General features: G+C 46.4%; 1 protein-coding gene across 4 annotated transcripts in view; it reads right to left on the reverse strand.

Annotated features, from left to right (window-relative positions):
• Bace2 (beta-secretase 2) overlaps nt 1-23119 on the reverse strand; it is a 127582-nt gene that overhangs the window by 39408 nt on the left and 65055 nt on the right. For 3 of the 4 annotated variants that reach the window (XM_021229410.2, XM_040750388.1, XM_040750389.1), the window contains exons 7-8: nt 20152-20301; nt 16965-17133 (exon numbers count right to left, since the gene is read on the reverse strand). In XM_021229410.2, the coding sequence (XP_021085069.1) occupies nt 16965-17133; nt 20152-20301 (319 nt within the window). Of the gene's footprint in view, nt 1-1702; nt 2183-16964; nt 17134-20151; nt 20302-23119 lie in introns of those variants that run through there. The other variant, XM_005073783.4, reaches the window with a different exon arrangement.

Here is a 23119-nt window from a genome sequence, read left to right on the forward strand (position 1 = left end):
CCAGACACCATGAGTGTGAAAATTGAGCAGTCCCCCTTCTGTTTCAGGGAGTCACAATCCTCACAGCACTGGGAAGCCGGGCAGAGTCTGGGAGAACCTGGTTCACTTACAATGGAAACCTGCCTAACAAACAGGAATCAATGGAAAAAAAATCAATGTGAGATCAGAATCCCACTTCTAGAGATTTCTAACCTTGTAACGCATCTTGGAATTACTCACTCTCAGCCAGCGCAGGCCCGACACATCCTCGAGCATGTGAGAACACAGTGCCGTCCCTGCTTCTATTTGATCTTCCTTCTGCAACAGCTTAACTCCTCTCCCACAAGAACCTCACAGAAGGTTCCTCTGGCTACTTGGGAGTTTTCCAGTTCACTGCAACATGCCTGGATGACTCCTGTATGTCCTTGGCACAGCCATGTATTTCTCAATATGGAGGTGACCGGGTGAGCAGCACAGATGGCCGAAGACATCCGCACGGGGTCTATTGTCAACACCAAAGGCACTCCTGCTGAAGGGGATGCTTAGCGCTCTGGGAGGAATGGTTTTTTATCCAACCAATGCCAGAGGCAGCACAAAGTGAACACTGAACTCGGCACAGGAATGGGGTTGGTTGGGAGCAAGACTTGCTTTGCATGGCAATTATGTCCCACCATGGACAAGTGGCCACATGGAGTTACAGGCTTCACTTTTCTTTGGCATAGGCCTCAAATGGTGGCAAATGCAGGTACTGCTGATCCCCCACTGCCAAGGCTTTAACTCCCCCAGAGGGAAGAGCCACACGGCACAGGTCATCTGCCAGTCAGGTGCCATCAAGTTGATTTGGTTGGTACACCTGGGCCCCAGGCATTTTATGAAGGGAAGCACATGGCTTCAAAGGACTCAGAAAAGTGAAACAGCTCCAAGTCACGAGTCTTCCTTCCCCGACAGCTGGTCAGAATCACAGGCATCTGGCCATGTCTCCATTCCCCAGATCAGTAATTACCAACTTAGTTTCAGAGATTTGGAGAAAAGAAACAATTACGGCAGCAGAGAGAGGGGGGAGAGTTTGTTTTCCTCATTAAAACATGATTACTTAACTTGAAATCCAAGTAAGTGTATGTGACCATGACCAGCTTGGTGACAGAATGTTAACAGTGGCATGCAGCCCAGCACCTGTTCTGCCTCACCTTATGGGCCAGGGCAATGATGGGAATCGGGCTGCCTGCACCCCACCCAAGTCCCACAAGAGGCATCTTTACCTTCATGGCAGAGATACCACAGGCATTTCATTAGAACTCCATCCTACTCTACCTAGATGAACAGAAGACCATTCCCTTGGCAAGGGCTTGTGTAGGGTGTGATCTGCGTGTCAATTCTCATTCCATGCAAAGCCCAAGACCTACCCAAGGGCCTGTATGCATTCAGGCTCAAAAGAAGGCTGAGTGATTTTTCTCTTCAGGCACAAGGCTGCTCCTCCTGCTAGGATATTGAAAGCCTTTCCATTTTGTTCTAGATCAGGCAGTAGTCTGACAAATACCTCCTAATACAGTCATACCAGAACTACCTACTGAATGCACTCAATTTTCCTGAAGTTGAAAAGGGGATGGTAACTAATCATGGATGGCCTTTTTCTGTCTTTCTTGTTTGTTTGTTTTAAAATTTTGGTGACACACTGGGAAGTTTGGCATAGCCAGTCCCATAAAGCCTGAAGCCCAATGCACTGTTTTGGCTCACAATGAGGTGATTTTTTTTTATTATTATTATCATCATTTCCCTCTGAAGTAAAAAATATTTGGAAGCTTGGAAATCAAGAGTAGTCAAGAAACAGTGAGTCTAGAAGGCATTGAGATACACTGCTGCGATTCCAGACGAACGGACAGAGAGGCTGACTGGAGACATCCCTCTTGGAAGAGCTGAGTTCAAGGCTGCTGGAGTTCAGACGTGGTTCTTCACTTCCATCGGTGTCTGACCAGTGAGGACTCATCATTAACGACCTCAGGATCACGGGGAGCATGTCGGCAGCGCACTGGGAGCAGCAGGAGGAGGATCAGAACCAGGAGGATGGCTCCACACACACTCATCAGGCCATAGGACACGATCCACAAGATGGGCTCATTCAGAGCCTGGGCTGGGACACAGTTGCTGGCTATGTCTTCAGTGGAAAAGGGCCCGGAAATTTCAGACACCGTGGTGCCTGCAATCTCTGAGGAGACAGAAGGGGAAAGACCTCAGCTGTGAGTCAAGAAGCCGCCACTGGCAGTGGGCACTGAGCTCATGGCTGGTGACACTCAGGCCCTAGTGGCTTGGATATTGAGCAGGCACTTAGGGATGGCTCGGTGGGGGCAGTGTGCCCTCTGGGGTCCTCAGTATGTTCCGCTGTACCTGCAAGACGGAGAACTGTGCAGAAGCAAACACGGATGGTGCTCCCTAGGAGTGTTGACACTCCATGGGTGAGTCAGCCCATGCCTTGAGGCACCACTGGGGGCTGTGGTGTTCCTCAGGAGAGAAGACAGAACAAGTGGAAGGCTCAGCAGAAGTTTGCCTGGGATGGTTGGGGGAGGGGGCCTCTTGGCAAGGTTCATTTGACCCCATGTAACACTCAGTGAGACCAGCCTAGTCTTTTTGATATTTTGTTCGTTTTGGTTTTCTTCCAACAGGGGTCTTACTCTATAGCCCGGGCTGGGCTAGAACTTGCTATGTAGCTCAGGCTACCCTTGAACTTATGGGAGTCCCCCTGTTTCTGCTTCCTGAATGAATCACCACACCCAGTCACTCTTAGTGGCTCCAAGACTTTCTTAGCCACAAACAGGCTTAGGAGGGTCCACTTCCTCATCCTATGTCATATCTAATTGACCATGAGCCAAAAGTGGTCAATTAGCAAACATCTGGCTTCTGGTATAAATGGTGACATAGAAGCGTAGAATGCCATAATGGCTTCTGCTAAGGATCCTGGTGTCAGAACATGGTCCTGTGAATGAAGCCGTGTGAGGATATTTCTGAGACCTTGTGAGAAAACTCTATACGTAGACCGACGAGAGTCTGGTGACCTCTGTTCCTCCATAACATGGGAGGTTCTTGGAATGTGGTTTCCTTCCCCTCCCAGCTGCAAACAGGGGCGGGCTTACTTCAGATTACCCACCATCTCACTCATTATTCAGAATGACGTGTGACTGTGTACAGTCTAAACTTAACGTGACTTGCCCTTGTGACTGTATACAGCCTGAGCTCAAGTGAACTTTGCTTACACGACTTCTCAGAATACCCTCAGAATACAAAGTGACACCCTGAATAAAGTTGGCCATTGCATGAGACTTTAATCCTCCTTATTTTAGGCTTTACGCTCCCAGCTTCACTCTGCCAAACAGAGCAGCAACATCCTGGGAGAAGCTGGAAGGAATTCTGGAAGCAGGCATGTGGGTGAGGTGGGACACTGGGCTTGCTTCTCCTTCCAGGACTCTAGTATCCTAAGATTTTATTTGGGGTGGAGCAAAGTGAAATAGAAGACCCCCCCCCCCGACCACTCTCAGTTTTTGACCCAAGCCCCAAGAATTCCTGTCTTGCCAAATATGAACTTTTCCACTTGAGGAGGAAGACAGAGTCAAAATGACAGTGAGATAACGGCCTTGAAAGAATGCCTTCGAAGGAAGAAGAAATGATGTGGTTCCTTTGCAAAGGCCATACCCTTTCTGGTTTGTGTGGACTCCATGATAATGGCTTTTTTTTTAAAGCACTCGAGAAGAAAATAAATCAGTGAACACAGGTCTGCCAACATCCAAGCACGGTGGGGTGCAGCCTCAGGTGATCCACACCCCCAGAAGCTCCAAGTGGGAGGGATGGAAAGGGGTGTCGGCCTATCACTTCCTTGTAAAAGTTGGTGTCTCCTGACATCATTGTCCTGGATAGCTCTTGGTTGGGCTATAGTGCTGGAATGGTGACCCAACCCCTCAACTGGTATGCAAAAGCTGAAGAATTTACTGTCCAGCCCTTTTTGGAGGAGTGCCAAGCTCTGTCCTATAGTATCCAAAGACCAATGAACCTACTCCATAGCAGGCAGGTAATGCATATTTACAATAGAAACCTTGCAAACAGAGGGAAGCAAAATAGTCATAGATTCACCGGTCAGAACAATCAATACTAAAATTGCTTAGGGTAACCTTTTTCTATGATAAAACATGTTATCATTAAGTCTTAAGTCCAGCTATTTTGATGACTATGCAAAAAGCCTTATTATGGACAGGTCAACTGATGTTTAATTTTCATTTTCAACTACATTACTTCTGAGTGGGAGAACTATTAGCGACTGGAGAAAGTAGGTCAGGGGTAGAATGCTTGCTGGGCTCGTGGGAGGCCCTGGATTCAATACTCAGGGTTGCAGGAGAAAAAAGGAAGAAAGGAAAAGAAGAGAAAGGAAAAGAAAAGAGAAGAAAAGAGAAAGAAAAAAAGGAAAAACTTTATTGGCCATTTGTAGTTTCACTCTTCTGTTCTCATGGACTTGGACAAACCTGCCAGATAGTAAAACTTTTCTGACAGCAAAATCTTAAGTTGTGAATGTCTTTGCAAAGCAGGTAGTTTGTCTTTCTTCAAATTCACTTCATAAATGAGGTGTTCCAGCCTGCTAATGGAATGAAGGGGGCCCTCTCTGTGCACAGATGGCACCACAGTGAGACAGGACGCAATCCAAAGCCCCTTAAAACCACTTTTGCTTCCAGCCAAGATGGGGTCACGGCGGCCAGCTTGACCTCCCACTGGAAACGAATGCAACAAGGAGTGAAATGATACTAGGTGGAAAAAAAACCATGAAAGCAAAGGAAGATTTCCCTGGAGCACTGCTTCCATCGGTAGCAGCACGCACAAGTCCAGGGGAAGAATGGCTGTAGGGTTTGCAGTGCAGGAGACACCAAGTGTCTCCAGAGAGTCAGAGACCACAGAGTCCATGCCCCTCTTCAGACCCAGGGGTCTTGCATCCATAGTCAACCAACCACAGACCGTTCCAGAAGAATAATGGCATCTAGACTGAAAACGTGCAGACTGTTTCTCTTGTCGTTACTTCCCCAACAACACTGTGTTCAGGAACACCAACTATATACGCAGTGCTGATATGGTGAAAAGTAGGACATCATCAAGAGGTGACCAAATGCAGGGTGGTGCATGGTTTCCAAAGAGACACTATGCCATCTCACGGAGGGACCCAACACCGAGTAAGGTGTGATGCCATCTAGATATGATGCTCATAGTCTGTGGAGGTTCTGTGACATCTCACAAAAGGGACCAGATACTGTTAGGTGTGACGTCATCTAGAGACGACGCAGACACTGGAAAGTGCTTGGGGTCTGTGGAGACGGTGGGCTATCTTACAGAAGGGGCTTGTGCATCCTTGGATCACGGTGTCTTCTAGGGTCCTGCACCTCATCCCTTGGGTTCTGAAGGATGGGAGCCCTGATCAGGGACCCATGGGGGTCATTGGAAAAGGTTCATTCAGGTCTGAGAGGATTGCATCCTCAGCAGGTTCCTGTGTGCTGTCTCCTCAGTTTACAGGACAACAGGTGGGGGATGGGCCATGTGTGCTCTGTCTCCCCAGTTTACAACAGATGGGGGATGGAGCAGGAGAGGGGAGAGGGGCCTTGCTTCCACAGTGGAGGAAGTACTACTAACCACTGACCCAACACAGCTCTGACCACCTAGAGAAGCCTAAAAGAAAGATGAGAAGGCAGCAGCTGTTTCTTAGCAACTTAATCTTTTTATTTTAAAACTTTTTATATTGGTACAGAAGGTGTTGGCTCCCCCAAACCCAGAGTTACAGACAGTTGTGAGCTGCCATATGAGTGCTGGGAATTGAACTTTGGTCCTCTGGAAGAGCAGCCAGTGCTCTTAACCTCTGAGCCATCTCTCCAGCCCCTAAGTAACTTAATCTTGACCTAGAACAAATCTCAAGTATTATTAAGAGCTCAAAAATACTCAGTCCCCGACAAGGTGAAATTTGCACTTTGAGGCATCTGGTTTTTGCTGCCAAAATGCAGAGTCTGTTCAGGAACTATGGAAGAATGTCACAGACCAGAAGGCTTGCAAGCAGCATGTAAGCAAACCCTGCCTGGAGATGGTTTTGTGGTCTTTTGGATGGCCAGCCTCTGTGTTTTCATGTGTGGAAGGAGTGAAAGATCTTGCTAAAACTCTCTTGTAAGGTCACAGTTGCAGAGGCTCTACCTCCAAGCTGAGTGATATCTTGTATTGGATACTAGGCTCCCACAGAGGAATTCTGGAGGGTAATGAATATTCAGTCTATAGGACAGAGCACAGCAAAGAGATGGAACACACCATTTATAGTTCACACAGAGAAGTAGAGAAATGCAGTTCCTAGAGAGGAATTTTAGCCAGAAATGCTTCAGATGAGCTCAGTTACACACAGGATATCATGACCCTGATTATCACCATATTCTAATGAGGAAGTTGGAAGGATTTTTAACATGATAGAGATTCAGAAGATGTTGGAAGACCTAAGTCAAACTTCCTGGTGCACTATATAAGATGAAAAACAACATTGGCATTATTAGTGGCACATGCAACTATAGAAAAAAGACCAAATCAGGGCTGAAGAGATGGTTTGGCTGTTCTTGAAGAGAACCTGGGTTCAATTTCCAGTGTCCACATGTCACCTCACAAACATCTCCAACTCTAGCTCCAGGGGATCCAACACTTTCTCCTAGCCTCTGTGGGCAGTGCACACATATAGTGCACATACAAATACACAGATAAAATACCCATGCATAGAAAATAAAAATCAATAAATCTTTTAAAATAATCGCTCAGATTAAAGATATCACAACAGAAACAATGTGAATGGATATACAGAAAGAACACTGGAAACCCGATAAAGAGGGAACATCAGGTGATGTCACACCCTCATCCTGCTTAATAACATAGTTAATTACAAACGAGAATTTGTCCTCAGCAGGAGACCAAAAAGAAGAAATAGAAACTAAAAAATTTCAGAATTTAATGTGAACTATATATAAATTCATAGCCTGCAGAGCACACATACACATGTATCACACATATGTGCACACACACACACACACACACACACACACACACACACACGACACCCTCATGCCCAGTGAAGGGCTGGGAAAGGAGTGCCCAGGTGCGGTGGAAGAATAAGGGTGGGATTTGATTCATGACAATTCATTCACTTGTGAGAATACAGACTGACTGATTAATATGAACAATTTATACAAGCTGGTAACAGTTCTAGAAAGGATAATGCATGGAGTGTTCTAATCTTGGCCACACAGGTCAGGGGACCAACTCCAGAACTCTTCTTCAGGTTGAATGCCTGTTATTTGCCTGTGTTTTTCATGCATGTGGTATGTATGTAACAGAAAGGCAAATACAACAACAAAACTCACCTCCCCCTACAAAATAAATCAAGAAACCCAAACTTCTCAACAAAAATCTTCACTGTACATGCTGCTACTTTAAAGTCAGGAGATGAAAGCATGTTTTAGGTCTCAGGAACCTGGGACAAAAGGCTGAGGTGCCTAGCAACCTATTAAAGCTGAGGCTGGATCTCTCAGTGTCACTAAGCACTTGTGGCTCCTCCCACACCAGGTTTCAGGTTCTCTTCCCCAAGACTGATCCCTACACAACTCAGCATTTTGGCTACCCCTCACCCCCCAGCTTTCTTGACCTAGGCTGCCTCTCTTGGGCAGCTACTCTCTTGCTCTCCCTCCCCTCTCGTGGACCGGTTTAGTCTGCCTGTCATGATCAATCATCTCCCTTATGTCTACAATAAAAGTCTTCTCCATACTTTAGGAGTAGTCATTGTCTTCCTCTTCCTATTTCATTTGTTCATTCTTGGGGGGAAAGCGTCACTCTCAGGTTGTCAGATGTAAGGCATTGGTTAGAAATAGCCACATGCTCACAAATGCAATGCAAGTGCAATGTTCTCTGCAGCACTGGAGGAAGGTGGACTGCAAACTGGGTCTGAGAATCGGAGATGTGGCCCATCGGGTGCCGAGCTTCCCTAGCATATGGGAAGCCTTGGGCTCCATGCCTAGCAAACACTGCACAAGCCAGTGCGGTAGTACACATCTGTAACCAGGCGTTAGGGGAAGCAGGAAGGTAAGAGGTGGGAGGTCATCCTATGCCACAGAGGGAGGTTGGGGTTAGCGTTCCCAAAAACAAGAACAGAAGCTGTTTTCTGGATGAACGGCCTTCACTAGGTGTTTGTGCCTTTATTAACACACTGATTGTGCTTTGAAGCTGACTTGACTTTGCTATATTGGACTTACACACAAGAGTGCACTGCCCACCGCAAGGAAGGGAGTGAACCTGGGACCTGGGAGCAGACTCTGGCTTCAGATCTCTGCTCCTTGTTGGGGACTGTGTCATTTGGCTTAACAGCCCTGTCTGTTCTGTGCTCTCAGCTAACTGCTTTGACTTTCACTTTTCTCATCTACAAAATGGGGGATAACTGCCCTGTAAGTGGCCGTATTGGAAGAATTGATGAGTTAATAGATGTTAAATGTGTGCAAGGGTGCCTGGGGTACACGTTGGTTCTAGGTGATAGCTGTTATTAAGTTATTTTAATTGCTTTATCAATGTCTTGGGTTAAATTTTTAATTGTATGTTTTCGCTGTTGTTCCTAGAAGGTCATGGCCTGGCCTGGTTGATAATAAATGCTTGGGAAGGCATATCATTTTACTAAGGGTGGTGAGTATGTTATTCAGATCTCCTCCATCCATGACACAAAATGAAACAAAGTGCCCCACCAAAGTGAAGATCTGTGAGGAATACACTCTGGGCAGATGCCTGGCTTTCTTGGAAGAATACTCCCCCCCCTCTCTCTCTCCTCTCTGTGTGTGTGTGTGTGTGTGCGCGCGCGCGCGCCCAAGTGTGTATGAAGGTCAAAAGTCAATCTCAAGTGTCACTCCTCAAGAGCCCTCCAAATATTGCCCTTTCACTGGGATCTTTGGCTTTCCAGTGTCGATGGGCTGGCTGGTCATACAGCTCAGGAATTCTCCTGTCCTCCCTGGCCCTCCCCAGAGCTAGGATTATAGGTGTACACCACCATATCTGCTTTTCCCATATGGGTGCTGAGGAGTGAACTCACATTCTCTTGCTTGTGTGGCAAGCACTTTACTGGATGTGCTACTTCCTAAGCCCCTGGTCCAATATTCTCTACAGTAGGTGTGAAAGGCGGAGATCATCCACAGGGCTCAATGTGGAGCCTATGAACCTGGCCCATGGCTTTATGGTTCTCAGCTCTGGTGTCTTTGACAATATTCTAAGTAGATAAGCACAGGCATATCTCTAAGACTCATCTTCACACTACTCTCCCTATTTTTAAACATGAGCTGTACCAGATGATCCACTTTTCAACTTGCAGCAAGAAAAATCCCATGGAATGACTGCCACAATCTATGATGTGTTTCAAGTTGTATGAGTTGCAATCTATATAGCTCTTGGGTGCTAAATGTCTCAGTCTATAAAAAGAAATGGATGGTATTTCAGAAGCCCCAGAGGCATTAAGACACCAGAGCTGTCAATTTAACACTATTATTATTATTTGCTTAGCTGCAGATGCTTGGTCAAGGCAACATGGAGGCAGCTAAAGGGGCTCCAGTACCCAGAGTATCTGTTTAGGGATATGCCAGAGAATTGGGATGGTCAATTCCATATTGCCCAACAGTCTGCATCGAACTTGCACAGCTCTTCTTGAGTTGGGGTTCCCAACAGGATAGGGGTTGGAAATGGAACAGACAGCAGAAGAAAGCTGTCTGGGGAAAGGCTCAGATGGCAAAGTGTTGGCTGAGCAAACATAAGAACCTTAATTTGATTCCTAGAACCAAAGAAATAAAAATGCCCTGTGTGGTAGCTTGCTATTATAATCCCAGTGCTGGGAAGACAGAGAAAGGCGGATCCCTGGGGCTTGCTGAACAGCCAGCCTAGCCTACTTGGTGAGTTGCAGACCAAAGAGAGACCCTGTCTCAAAGAACAAGATGGAAGGTGACAGAGAAAGACACCTGCAGTTGACCTCTGATCTCCACATGCACACGAACCCATGTGCACAAGCATTAGCACCCACACATGCACACTTAGATATAACCTTCAGACTACACACACACACACACACACACACACACACACACACACACACAGAAAAGGAGACTTTCTAGACACTTTCTACCCAAATCACCTTGGACCATGGCCACAATGATGTACTCCAGGAAAACAGGCCAGAAGTCCATAAAGTCAGTCTCGGAAAAGTTCTTGGAGTCCCAGGGATTCTGGTAATGGGCTTTTGCTCACCGCTCCCCTACTGTAACCCCCAGTAAACCCTACAAACTAAGAGCTGCCTGAAATCATAAAGCCGAAATAAAGGCAGTGGGAAACAGTAGAAGCTTCTTTAGGTCTTAACTCCACCAATTTGGCTGGTTCTGTGGGGGAACTAACCCCTGTCCCAACAGAGAGGAGGCTAAAGTGCAGCTGTTTATTCATCTATTTAGCTCCTGAGGGTTGAATACTGGGCCTCCCATTTGCTAAGCATGCGTGCTATCACGGAGTCATACTGTCAGTATTGTTTGTTTGTTTGTTTTAAAGAGACAGTCTTGCAATGTTAAGGACGCTAACTCCAAACTCCTCGATTGAGGGATGCCCCTGCCTCGGCTTTTCAAATAGCAGAGACTGTGGGTGGGGACCAGTGTTGCTCAGCTCATACCCAGGTTTTAAATATGCAGCAGGCTGTAGAAGATCCACTCCCTGACCCAAAGTTCACACGAGGTACTAGAGTCTCCATGCCTATAAAGGGTGGGCAATGCAGGGTGGCCGTGGTGACAGACCTTGTCCAGCAATCATGGCAGCAAACAGGCCTCTACGGAAGATAGGTCTGTGGACACGGTCTGCTAACATGTGCGAGGAAGGACCACAGGACCTCACAAGCCCTTCACCAAACCCTCCCCTGACCTTCCTCCAAGATTTCAAACCCTACTCCATTCTGTGCAGCCATAGGTGGTCTTGCAAGTGCAAAAATATATACAAGGTAAAGACCAATGAGGGCTGGGACTTTTCCTTTTTTCTATTCTCCTTTTTTTTTTAATCACCCTCACCTATTACTTTCAATACCTTCCATGTTGCACTCCCCACACATTTTCTCTCATATCCATGGCATCTTTTTAAAAAATATCATTGTTGCATGTATAATAAATGAATATATAAATGAATATATAAATGAGTATATATGAATGCACGCACACATATGAATACAACTTGCTGAGTTCATTTAGTGTTATACATATACATATACATATATATATATATCAGTGCTGACCAGCTGGGAGTGGATAACCTATCAGGGGGTTTGCCTCTGGAGAAGACTGACTCTCCTCTCAGCAGCTACTCATCTCCTGTAACTCCTCATCTAGGGCTGTGGCCCTGTGGGGTTTTCCCATCCACATTAGCTTTTCAATGGGTTGTCCATGCGTCTGTGAGTGACAGCTACCATTAATGTGCCGTGTTGGCCTTGACGGGCACTGCCTTTGGTCTGTCTACCAATCCATTCTCTGTTTGGCGTAGACATTTTCACATCTCCCCTGGGAAGTCACACTGCAAGAAACCTCACTCCAAACACACACAGCCACAGTGCCTGTGAAAGTCTGGCTTATCAGTGAAAAGAGTTTAAAAAATCGACCATCAAGGGAGCCTGGCTGTCTGTGGTCTGAGGAAGGGGCAGAAGCAAAAGGAGGATTCTTCTCCTTCACCAAGCCTAGCTGGACTCTGAACCACCACCGTCAGGGTAGAGACCCCCAAAGTTCTCATGAGTACTCAGCAAAAACACCCCCAGGAAACATTTTTATGTTGAAATGCACCACAAGCAGAGACACGAGTCACAGCATTTTAGAAAATAATCATCCTTTGAGACTTTTATCAGGGAAGCTGTTTACAGAAGAGAGAACACGGCTGTGCAACAAGCTGCTCGCCCATTTTCCTTTTGGGTTTGCACACTTGGATGAAGATGGCAGTTTGATGAGATTATGTAATCATTCAGTGAAATGTTTTAATTTGTATGTGTGTGGGGGGGGTTTGTGTTCATGTGTGTGCAGATGCACACGAGCACTGAAAACTGGTGTGTGTGTGTGCATGCGTGCATGTGTACAGACACCTGTGGAAGCCAGAAGAGAGTATCAGAGCCTCCAGAGCTGAAGTTACAGTTAACTGTGAGTCACCCTATGTGGGAACCAAACTCTAGCTTAGTGATACAGTAGTAATTGCTTCTAAATTTTGTGCTATTTCTCGGTGAGACTTATTAGATAAGTTGGGTGGTATACTCAGACAATGTTGATGATGTAGCAGTTAAAGTGAGTAGTAACACATAGCATTTAGAACATACGCTATTTAGCGAAGAAATCAAGCTGACAAGGAACACACACATTTCCACAATAACATAAATTGAAAAAAAAATAAATCAACTAACAATTGTGTTTTGATACAAGCCTGTCTTAGTTTTATTTATTTATTTTTTTGCCGTGCCAAACTGTCCTTACAAAGAGCAACGTAGCAGAGGAACGGTTTCTTCAACCACTATTTAGTGTCACAGTCCATTATTTTAGGGAGTTGAGGCAGAAACTTGAAGCACCTGGTCATATTATGTCCGCAGTCAAGAGCAGAAAGAGAATGAATTCACACATGTCTATCTGTATGTAATCCCCTTTCTACACTTACACAGTCCAGGACTGAAACCAAGGGAATAGTACCACCCATAATGGGCTGACCTTCCCACCTGAATTAATATAATCAAGACAATTTCCCATAGACATGCCCACAGTCCATCCTGACCTAGAGAATTTCTTGTGTATGCTCTCTTCTCTTTTGACTGTAGGTTGTGTCAAGTTGACAATAAAAATGAAACACCACCAATTCTGTGGTGGACAGGATTCAAGATAAGATGCTGTTCCATCTGAAACCTGCTTCCTGATATTTAACCCATGTAGACTCCTCCTCCACACTGCAGAACCAACAGAACACGGCACAAATAATAGCACTTATCACTGAAACTGGGCAACAGAAAGTCTTCAGCTTATGTCTTAAGGGTTTCGTGGCAGCCTCTCATTCAGAGAGGGACCAGGTCCCATTTTAAGAACACTCACACAAGCTGTGGTGATGCCCTCATAGCGAGGAATGGGGACTCTTGCCAACAACCGCGTGCTTGCTTGGAAGCAGCATCTGCAGACGTCAGATGGCTGCAGGTGGTGATCAGACTCTGAGCCAGATCCAGTCAGCTCAAACAGTCTCCATGTCTGATCCCGAGAAATTGGACCAGGAACTAGAGTAAAGAGCAGCCAAGTTCAGGGAAAGCTGTTAGGCGGAAACAGATGCCTAATGCAACATGCTTGCACCTGTCTGACGAAATAATAGATGTGCAGTGATGGTAAGAAGAACCCATACCAACTGAGGGAGGGGTATTAGCCACATCTATGACAAGCTTTTGAAGAAAATATGAGGAAATCTATTAGATTGGACTTTTAGTGTGCACGCCTTAGGCAGTGCTAGCCCTTTGGGTCTGTGGGTCCTACATCTGTGAGTTCAAGCAATCTTAGACACAGAATATTTGAAATTATGTGCTTGGATGCAGTCAGCTGTGTCCTCATTGTTCCCTGAGCAAGCCAAGCAGGAATCATTTATATGGCATTTGCACTGTACTATATCACTAGAGATATAGAGATCTTTTAAAGTATTTGGGTGGTGAGCATTGGTTACCTGTCTATACAACACCATTTTATACATGAGACTTCAGCGTCCATAGATATTGATACTTGACAGGGGTCATGGGACACATCTCCCAAAGGTACTGGGGAATGAAGGAGCGCTTTCTAGAATTTCAAGTATTATATAATTAAGAATGAAAATGATAAAGAAAGACAGAATGTCTAGTCCATTTCTCACAGGGCTTCAGAGCTCGGCTGCTGTAACTGAAGCCTCCAGGGAAGGAATTGGCTCTGATAGCTAAATAATTTGTGTCGAAGAGAAGACAGATACCAGGGTATCATCTCACAGCTGGTGAAATCAAGTGTGTAAGTGACAAGGCCTTAAATATATTGTATTACAACATCAAACACAGTTCAGAGTGAAATCAATATAGTTGTGCTGCCCCACTGTGAAATTATATGAAATCACACCCAGCAGTGGTCCATTCAGACAACACACTGCTATCATACCCCTGGCAGTGCTATATGTACACAATGCCAGCTACTGCAAAGAAAGCCTCTGGCTTAATAACATTTAATATAGGAACAAGATTTGTGGGAAAAATGATTTAGTTCTTAAGATTACCTTAAAAGATGCCGGGCGTTGGTGGTGCACGCCTTTAATCCCAGCACTCGGGAGGCAGAGGCAGGCGGATCTCTGTGAGTTTGAGGCCAGCCTGGTCTACAGATAGAGTCACAGGACAGGCTCCAAAACTACACAGAGAAACCCTGTCTCGAAAAACAAAAACAAAACAAAATTACCTTAAAAGAATAAAATATTCAGAGTTGAGAATACTGTGACATCTCAGGCCACAGTCTCTCATATGAGACAGGGAAGGACTACACATGCCCTAAAATTAAACACTTACTCATGGTAAGATTAATAACATGAGGGATGGGAAAGCAGCTTAAGCTATTCAAGTGTTCACTTTGCATGCATGGTTTGATCTCTCAGAACCCAGGTAAACAAAGATGGGTATGGTGGCAGGCACTTGTAATCCTAGCACCAAGGGGTGGAAACAGGTAGGTCTAGGAATTTACAGGTGAGGCAGCCCAACTAAATTGCTGAGTGCCTGGTCAATGGGAGGTCCTGTCACACAAAAAAACAAGATAGACAGGATCCTGAGGAGTGACAGCTGTCCTCCACATGCATGTACACACATGTACACAGGTTCTGTCATATACATATGTGCACCTGTATACACAGGAACACACACACACACTACACACACACACACACACACACACACACACACACACACACACACACGACACTGTACTACCACTACCAGACAAGTCATGAATTCCAAATCTCATACAAAGTCAGATAAGAAGTCAAATGGTACAGATCATGTATGTCTGGGCTGTGTGAATGTGTAATAGATTCAGTTATCCTTTTAGACCTGATGTAGTTTTTCCTTTTAACACCATCCTTCCATTCTCCAGATGTCTACCACGCCTTCCGAGATACTGGTGCTCTCACAGCAGCTCACCTGAAACTTACTATGTGCTGCTTAGTTTTATTTGTCAACTTGACACAATCTAGAGTCTCAGTGAGGGATTGCCTAAATCAGCTAGGCCAGTGGACATGTCTGGGGGAGACTGTGTTGGTCCTCTCAACTGAGATGGGAAAACCTGCCCACTGCGGGTTACATCGTTGCCTAGAAAGGAGATTCTGAGTTTTGCAAGAGTGGAGAAAGTGAGTTGTGCAGTAGCATGCATGCATTAACTCATTGCTCCCCACTCACGACTGTGGTTGTCATGTGACTAGCTGCTTCAAGCTCCCGATGCCTTGATTTCCCCTCCATGGTGGACTATAACCTGGAAGAGGGAGCCAAGTAAGCCCTTTCTTCTTAAGTTGGTTCTGTCAGGCTGCTTTATTACAGCAACAGGAAAGAAAGATAAGATAACCTTAAACTTGTGATCTTCCTACCTTTATCTTCTGAGAGCTGAGATTATAAACATGTCATCACATCCATTTTCTGCTGTGCATTGTGGTGGGGCTTGAACCTGGGCTTCCAGTACCCTAGGCAGGCACTTTACTCCGAGTTACATATCATATTCAACCCACAGAACTAAGGCGATTCTCCCGCCTCAGCCTCCTGAGTTCTGGGATGATAGGCATGACCCACCACACTCAGTTTGCAAACTTTTTCTCAGTCCCCTGAAAGACTGTTTTGAAACCCTGCAGCCATCCTGACCGTCATCCCTGATACAGGCCCCTCTTCCGTGACCTCCTCTTTGGCAGCTTGGGCTGCGTGTCACCAGTACCTAGTCTTTGATGGCACCAGGTGTTATGTGGGCCCTACCTGGAGCAGCTGTCAATCTGGAGGTTGCCTGCCTACTCCAGCAGCTTCCTTCCTTCCAGGCCCCAGCAGGACTCTGCAGGGCAACTCTGCTGTGGCTTCTCACACTACTCCACCCAACACGTTCCGAGACAATTATTCCTTGGCCTTATTCTTTTAGGATTCTAAGAAACAGCTTCCACGGGTCTCCGCTTCTTATTTCCTAACGAAGACCCAGATTTTTCATGAATTCTTTCCTTTATTAATTTTGCATCAACTGTCAAAACATTGTAATTCACGGCATCGGAGCACAGTTTAACGATGGACATGTGCTTTGGTCTGCTTGAGCCTCTCTCTGGGTTTCATTCCCAGAAACCCCAGAATGAAATCAAAATGCAGTTCGGCAGCGAGACTCACGGGCATTTTTATTTCTTGTGTGGGAAGAGGTTTCAGTGCAACTACAATGACTCGCCCTCTCCAAGAACCTGCTGAGTGCCTGAGCTAGGAAAGTTGTATGTGTGCTGAGCCTGGTGGCGCAGCTGTAATCTCAGCTCGATGGGAGGCTGAGGCACAAGGATCTCAAGTTCAAAGCCTGCCTGAAAAACTTACGGAGACACAATTTTAAAATTTAAAAAGCTAAGAAACAAAGGACTGAAGATATAGTTCAGTGGTAGGTACTACCCTAGCATCTCTCTCTCTCTCTCTCTCTCTCTCTCTCTCTCTCTCTCTCTCTCTCTCTCTCTCTCTCTCTCACACACACACACACACACTTATGTGGGTCACCTCATTTCATCATTCAATGAGCCCAAGAACCATTTCAGTGGTAAGATCCGGTCACTGGAAATTAGCACATGTCAAATGGTTCAACAACACCTGGCAAGCCACTCTGGCTGTTACAGATGGGCACATTTACCAAGGATCTCTTTTTAGGGAGTTCCTGTGCCACAAAAGCTACACTTACCTGCACAGGGACTCGCTGCAAAGCCCACTCTCTTCCGAGCTCTGTCAAAGACCACGTAGAAGCCCTCCATCACGGTAGCACCAATCACCAGTGCATTTGTGGAAGAGGAGATACCAAAACGGTAGCATTGATAATTGAGACCAGCTCCCATCATGGGCTGAATGTAGAGCTGTTTGTTGAAGAACCAAGGGAAAGACACAGAACAAAGAACGGATTAGACAAGAGCCTAAAACTGGAGGTCCCACTCTGCTCAGAGCCCCCCAAAGGTGAAGGGAGACAAAATGACATCTGGAACATGAGATCAAAAGTGTCTCAAAACAGGCCCTGCACCCCCACCAGGGCAGCGCAACAGAACCAACACTGTTAGTGGAGATATGGGTGAGCCAGCCCCAAAGTTGTGAGCATGGGAGAAATGTCCCCATTTCTCATCTATCTTGTGGTGGTGTGGGTGGGGGAGTGAAACCTTTCTTCCCCCCTCCCTACCAATGCTTGAGGCACATGGTAGAGCTGGCCCTGTGGTTATAAGAGCGGGAGAGCCATCCCTGACCCCCCACCAGCTGCAACACGCAGGAGAGCAGGCTCTGCACCTCGATAGGGCAGCACAATTGAGCCACCTGTTAGCTCAGGTGTAGGTGAGCCAGCCCCAAAATTGTGACCATAAGACAGCTTTCCCCATTTCCCATCTGGCAGACCAACCCTACAGCTGTCCAGGGCCAGAACCAGGGTTATGACTTGGCCTGCCCCATAACCCACCCCATCTATGATCTGCTGGAGCACATGAAGGGACCTGACCCACAGACCCTTCATGCTGCAGGATCTCCACAACATAGGGCAGCAGTGGGATTTCCAGGAGGAGTCCTAGTCGGGTCCCAGCATAGAACGTGTAGTGGAGACCAGGGGCCTTGAACCAGACCTATGACACTTTTCAATGAACACTTGCAAGTAGAGATGTATGGACAAAGGGGAATATGGCGTGACTCATTATGTCACACTGCAGCTTCCATGATGAGATTTTTCAATTCCTTCCCTTTTTTCCTCACTTTCTTTTCTTTTTCTTAAATTTTATTTTGGACGGTTTTGGGACGGAGAATGAACGGGATCAAGGAACGTGATGTGAAAAACATAGAATAAATACAAAAAAAAGAAGAAAAATGTGTCTCAATAGACTTTATTATTTTTAAAGATTTCCGTGTTTTCCTCTCCCTTCCTCTTCATGCCCTCTCTTTCTCTCAGCTTCCTCACCCCCCCCATGCTCCCAATCAGTTGAGTAGGGGAAAGAATAGAGGAGAGAAGGATGAGAGATACCATAATATAAGGAGCCACTATAGATTTGAAGGGAGATCTGGTACTAGTGAGATGTCCAGAGGCCTACAAGGATGACACCAGCCGGCAATCTAACCAATACTGGAGAGGCTGCCTTAAATGCCCTTCCCTGATAACGTGATTGACAACTTCCCTGTGTGCCATCCTAGAGCCTTCATCCAGTGGTTGAAGGAAGCAGAGACAGACACCCACAGCTAAACACTGAACCCAGCTGCAGAGAGGGAGGAGTGAGAAGCAAAAGGATTATGAAACCCACAGGAATAGCTGACCTGAATGAGGGGGGAGCTCATAGACCCCCTGAGAGGCCAGCATGGGACTGATCCAGATCCTCTGAACGTGGGTGTCAGTGAGGAGGCCTCAGCATCCTTTGGGGCCTCAGGCAATATATCAGCATTTAGCCCTGTCATCCAGATGGACTTTGGGAGCCCATTTCACGTGGAGGAATGCTGTCTCTGCCTGGACACATGGGGGAGGGCCTAGGCCCTGCCCCAGATCATATGACAGACTTTGGAGATCCCCCATGAAGGGCCTCACCCTCTTTGGAGAGTGGAGTGGGGACTGGAGGAGGGGATGGGGGAGGGCTGAAAAGGGGGTGGGAGAGGAGGGGAGGGAGAGGGAGCTGGGTTTGATGTGTGAAGCAAACTTGTTTCTAATTTAAATTAAAGAAAAAAAGAAACAACAAAAAAAATTTTCATGTTTAATTTCAGTTGAGCGTATTTGTGCCTGTGTCTGAGTGTGTGTTTGTGTGTATGAATGTAGTCAACTTGCACTATCAGACTACCTGTCAGCAAGTACTTCCTCACTTCTTCCCCTCACGTCGGAGGACCTTGTCCTAGAATAGTGCCTTGGGAAATGTGTGTTAACTGAATGTGTGGGCAGAAGCTTGGCCAGATTTAAATAGGGCACACAACTTCTAGAGAGGACCCACTTAAATCAGGGGAAGGTTTCCACAGTAACACCTGGACCTAAGGCTTTGGAGGTCGTCCAAGTATGCGCAGAATGCACCTCTCACCACCTCTGAAAGAACGAACTACACAGAAGCAGAGAATGTGCATCAAATCTGAAACAACTGACAGGCACGAATAAGTGGCTGGATGCCATCCAGAATGTGTTTGCGTCTTTTAGTTGGTCTTTTGTGTGTGTGTGTGTCTCTTGCAGGAAGAACCCAGATAAGGGGCTTGGGAGACAAAAGCAGGCAAACTTGAGTATAAGGCTAGTCTGGCATACCTAGTGAGACACTGCCTAAAATAAATTATTAAAGATTTACAGACCATACATTTTGTAACCTGTGAGACACTTAATCTTGCTGAATCCCAGAAAAAAAAACATATTTGCCTACCTTAAACAAAAGTAGCATAAACAGACAACTGGCAGTATTTTGACTGAGAGTAAGCACTTTCTCAAGGGCATATGAAGAAACTCAGAATTTCCTGTTGGGCTAGAGGATGCTTTGAATAAAAAAAAAGTGTGGGGGGGAGGTGGAGTGGGATGTATCCTTAGCCCTAGAATCTAGATCTACTTCAGGTTCCTTTGGGTGACATCAGGGAGGAAAAAGGACTAAGACTCCAGGGCTGTGTGGGGCTCTTTCCTCTCAGAACTCTACTGTCATCCATGCTATCTGATGATGGAAATGCCACTAACATGGCACCAGACTCCAAAACATCCCAGACGCAAGCCAAGACAGGCCCAACCCATTCGCTGCTGACCAGGGCCATATGAGGCAGACTGAACGAGACCAGCAGACCTGCAGAATCATGGATAGGCAGCAGAGTGGTGGCATCATTGTGGCCTAGTCATGTATAAAATCTGATTTTGTGAGTTACGTGTGAAAAATAAGGAGAAAAACACAAATCTAAGTTTGTACCTGTGGCAGAATGGTGATACGGAAGGAGCGACTGGAGTTCTCATCTCTCAGGTAGATAGAGATCTTAGGGAAATATGCCCATGGCGTTTCAGAATTTGTCCAACATGCCAGCTGGGCTCCTGTCCAGAAGCCATCAGAAAACTCTGGAATCTAGACAAAACAGATCCTGTGAGAATCAGGGACTAGCCTGGTACATAACAGGAAACAGCTCTCTACTTTCCTGGTCCCAGCTCAAGACGCCCACGGGAATAAACAACATCTCATTTGGACAGAGTGACAGGGACATCAGTCTTCTGGAAGAGTGATGGTGATGACACAATAATAATTATTAGAACTGCTAAGACAACCAGATCACTTCCTGGGATTAGGCACTGCTAAAACACTTGGCAAATGACGATGTTAGCCTTCCAAATCGCCAACCTGTGTGGTAATGTTCCCTTGCGCATTACTAGGAAGGGCACCAAAGCATAAAGACATATGACAACTTCCTCAAGGCCATAGGGCAACAAGCCTTTAGAAGAAAGAAACTCTAAAAGTATTCATTAAAGTTGCAACTTAGGCTTTTTGTCTGAATTGTAAGAGAGTGGGCTACTCCTGTTGCAATTCAGGTTACAGTTCGTTATAGCAAACAAATGGTAGTGGTGGGAGCAACTAGCTACATTGTATTCACAGTTGAGAGCAGAGAGAAACTGGCTTGTGCTGTCTGACTACCTTCCCCCAGGTTTCTCTTCCCTTACATAGTTCAGGCCCTGGCTAGGGAAGGGTGACACCCACAATGGGCTGGGTATTTCATATCAATGAAAACAATCTAGATAATCCTCATAGACATACCCACAGGCCAACCTGATTTAGGTAATTATTCAACTGCAATTCTCTTCCTATGTCTACACTGTGTCAATATGACTGTTAAAACTACTCATCACAGTGGCCTCCTAGGCTCCCCAGAGGCGTTGCCTGCTGCTGGACTCCAGGAAGTCTCCCTGTCTCCTGACTTAACACTAAAACACTGTTCCAGCCCTCTCTCACTTGGCCTTTCCCTGGGGAAGTTCAAGGTAACAAATCTTGCTTCTTGGTGATGAATGACCCTGTACTTGGACCTAGAACTTCTCAGGACAGGATCCCCTGACTGTGCCTGTGTATGTATCACTATGTGGGCCCAACACCTACACAAAGACAACACTGAAGAACGTGGGAAAAAATGAGTAGGTCATCTGTGTCTCCTCTCATCAAGAAGGGAAGGCGGTGTCACCCACCCACTTCTACCTGCAGGGGAACAAGCAGGCTCCTCAGACTTGTGCTGTCTCAGCCTTGGGTCCTGGGCTGTGCCCGAGACACACGTTGGTAGAAGGAATGTGTCTGACAGAGATATGGGACATGTGGCCAAGGGGGTGGACTTCCCTAGCAAGATGCTCCAGGCAGGGAGTGAGAGAAAGGTGGTGGGTAGAGCCACAGCAAAGGTGTTGACAGGGAACCTGCCTACTGGGTGGGTGCCAGTGGCAGACAGAGAGGCGAGAGGAGGCCAGGAGGGAATCAAGAGCGGCTGTGAAACAGTCAAAGTCTGCACCCCATTTACCAAGGTTTGTACCCGGAAGCACTGCAGGTGTGACCAAGTGGACATGTGTGCAGCTCATCTGTGCCCTGAGTTCTCTAAGCTGGCAAGAATGGATATGTACTCTAGAACCACTAGCAGATGGTGATGGGGGATGACATTATGAGATTGGGAGAAGCCGGGTCCAGGAGCCAGTCCTGAGAAACAGGTGACACCTACACCCCGAATGTCAGGTGGGTGCTGTGTCCATGCTAGGTGCCACCACCCACTCTCTGGGGGGGCAGGAAGCTCCATGTTAATCCTCCCACACAGTAATGGTAGAGTTGTAAGGATTCTAATGCCAGTGCTAATATACTTCCGTCTTTCCCAGAAGTGATGGATCACCAATAGGTATCATAGGACCCTTTCCCTGATGAACTAATCAGGATGGAGGATTTATCATCTTGCTGGATTTGAAAAAGGTAAGAGTGCCTGGGTCTCTCGGGAGTGCCCAGTATTTCAGGGAAGCATATAGCCAGCTCCACTGTGTAATGAAGAATGAGTTCCAGAGAGGCCAGGCAAGTTTCAAGATGATATAGATGAGATCTGGAGGTATATTTTCTGTTCCTGAAAATATGTTCAGCAATCTCCCCAGGGGCTGCTGTATTCCAGCCTCAGGTCAGTTTTCAAGTTGGAAGACACTTTGTGTAGATCCACTTTGATGGCATACAGCCAGGGAGGAGCCAGGGAGATGCCAGAGCTGGGATGGATGGAATTTGGGGCTCCAGAAGATTCCTTTCATACACAGACCTAGAAACCATTCCTTTCTACACCCTGCCTGAGCAACAAAACAGAGGGACAGAGCTCCCTGCTTAATTAGGAAAAAGACTCAGGCCAAGAGCATGGGCTTCTAAGAGCCCTGTAGGTAAAGGGGGACTAACACCAAGGCCCTGCACTGTAAGGCAAAGGATACACACTACTAGAATATGCCCTACCCAAGGTTGACAATCTCCTGCCTCTCCTCCCTGGTGCAGGTGCTGAGTGAAATCATGGGATAATTTTAGATACAGCAAACAAATGCTGTAAGCTCCTTGCCTCTGCCTCGTGGTTTGCTTAAGTCATCAGATGCTGAGATGAACTCAAGGTACGAACCCCTCACCCCTCCACTCACCTACCCAGGCTCATGTGAGGGCTGGCTCTGGCTCGCTGGCTGAACACCTGACACTCCTGTGGTCCCTGTGACTCTTCTAAATCCTCCAGAGCTCAGAATCTAGAGCCTGGAGGCACTCACACTACTCCCTCAGAGGACACACTTATATTTAAGCACTGGGCATATGCTCCTTATTTTAAGTAGGGTCTGATTTTAAGCAAGCATTCTAACTTTACAGCATGGAAAGACTGACTTGGCATTTTTTGGGGGTGTAGCAGCTGTTGGCAAAG

The sequence above is a fragment of the Mesocricetus auratus genome, unplaced genomic scaffold, assembly GCF_017639785.1.
Source record: "Mesocricetus auratus isolate SY011 unplaced genomic scaffold, BCM_Maur_2.0 Super-Scaffold_100008, whole genome shotgun sequence".
Lineage (NCBI taxonomy): Eukaryota > Metazoa > Chordata > Mammalia > Rodentia > Cricetidae > Mesocricetus > Mesocricetus auratus.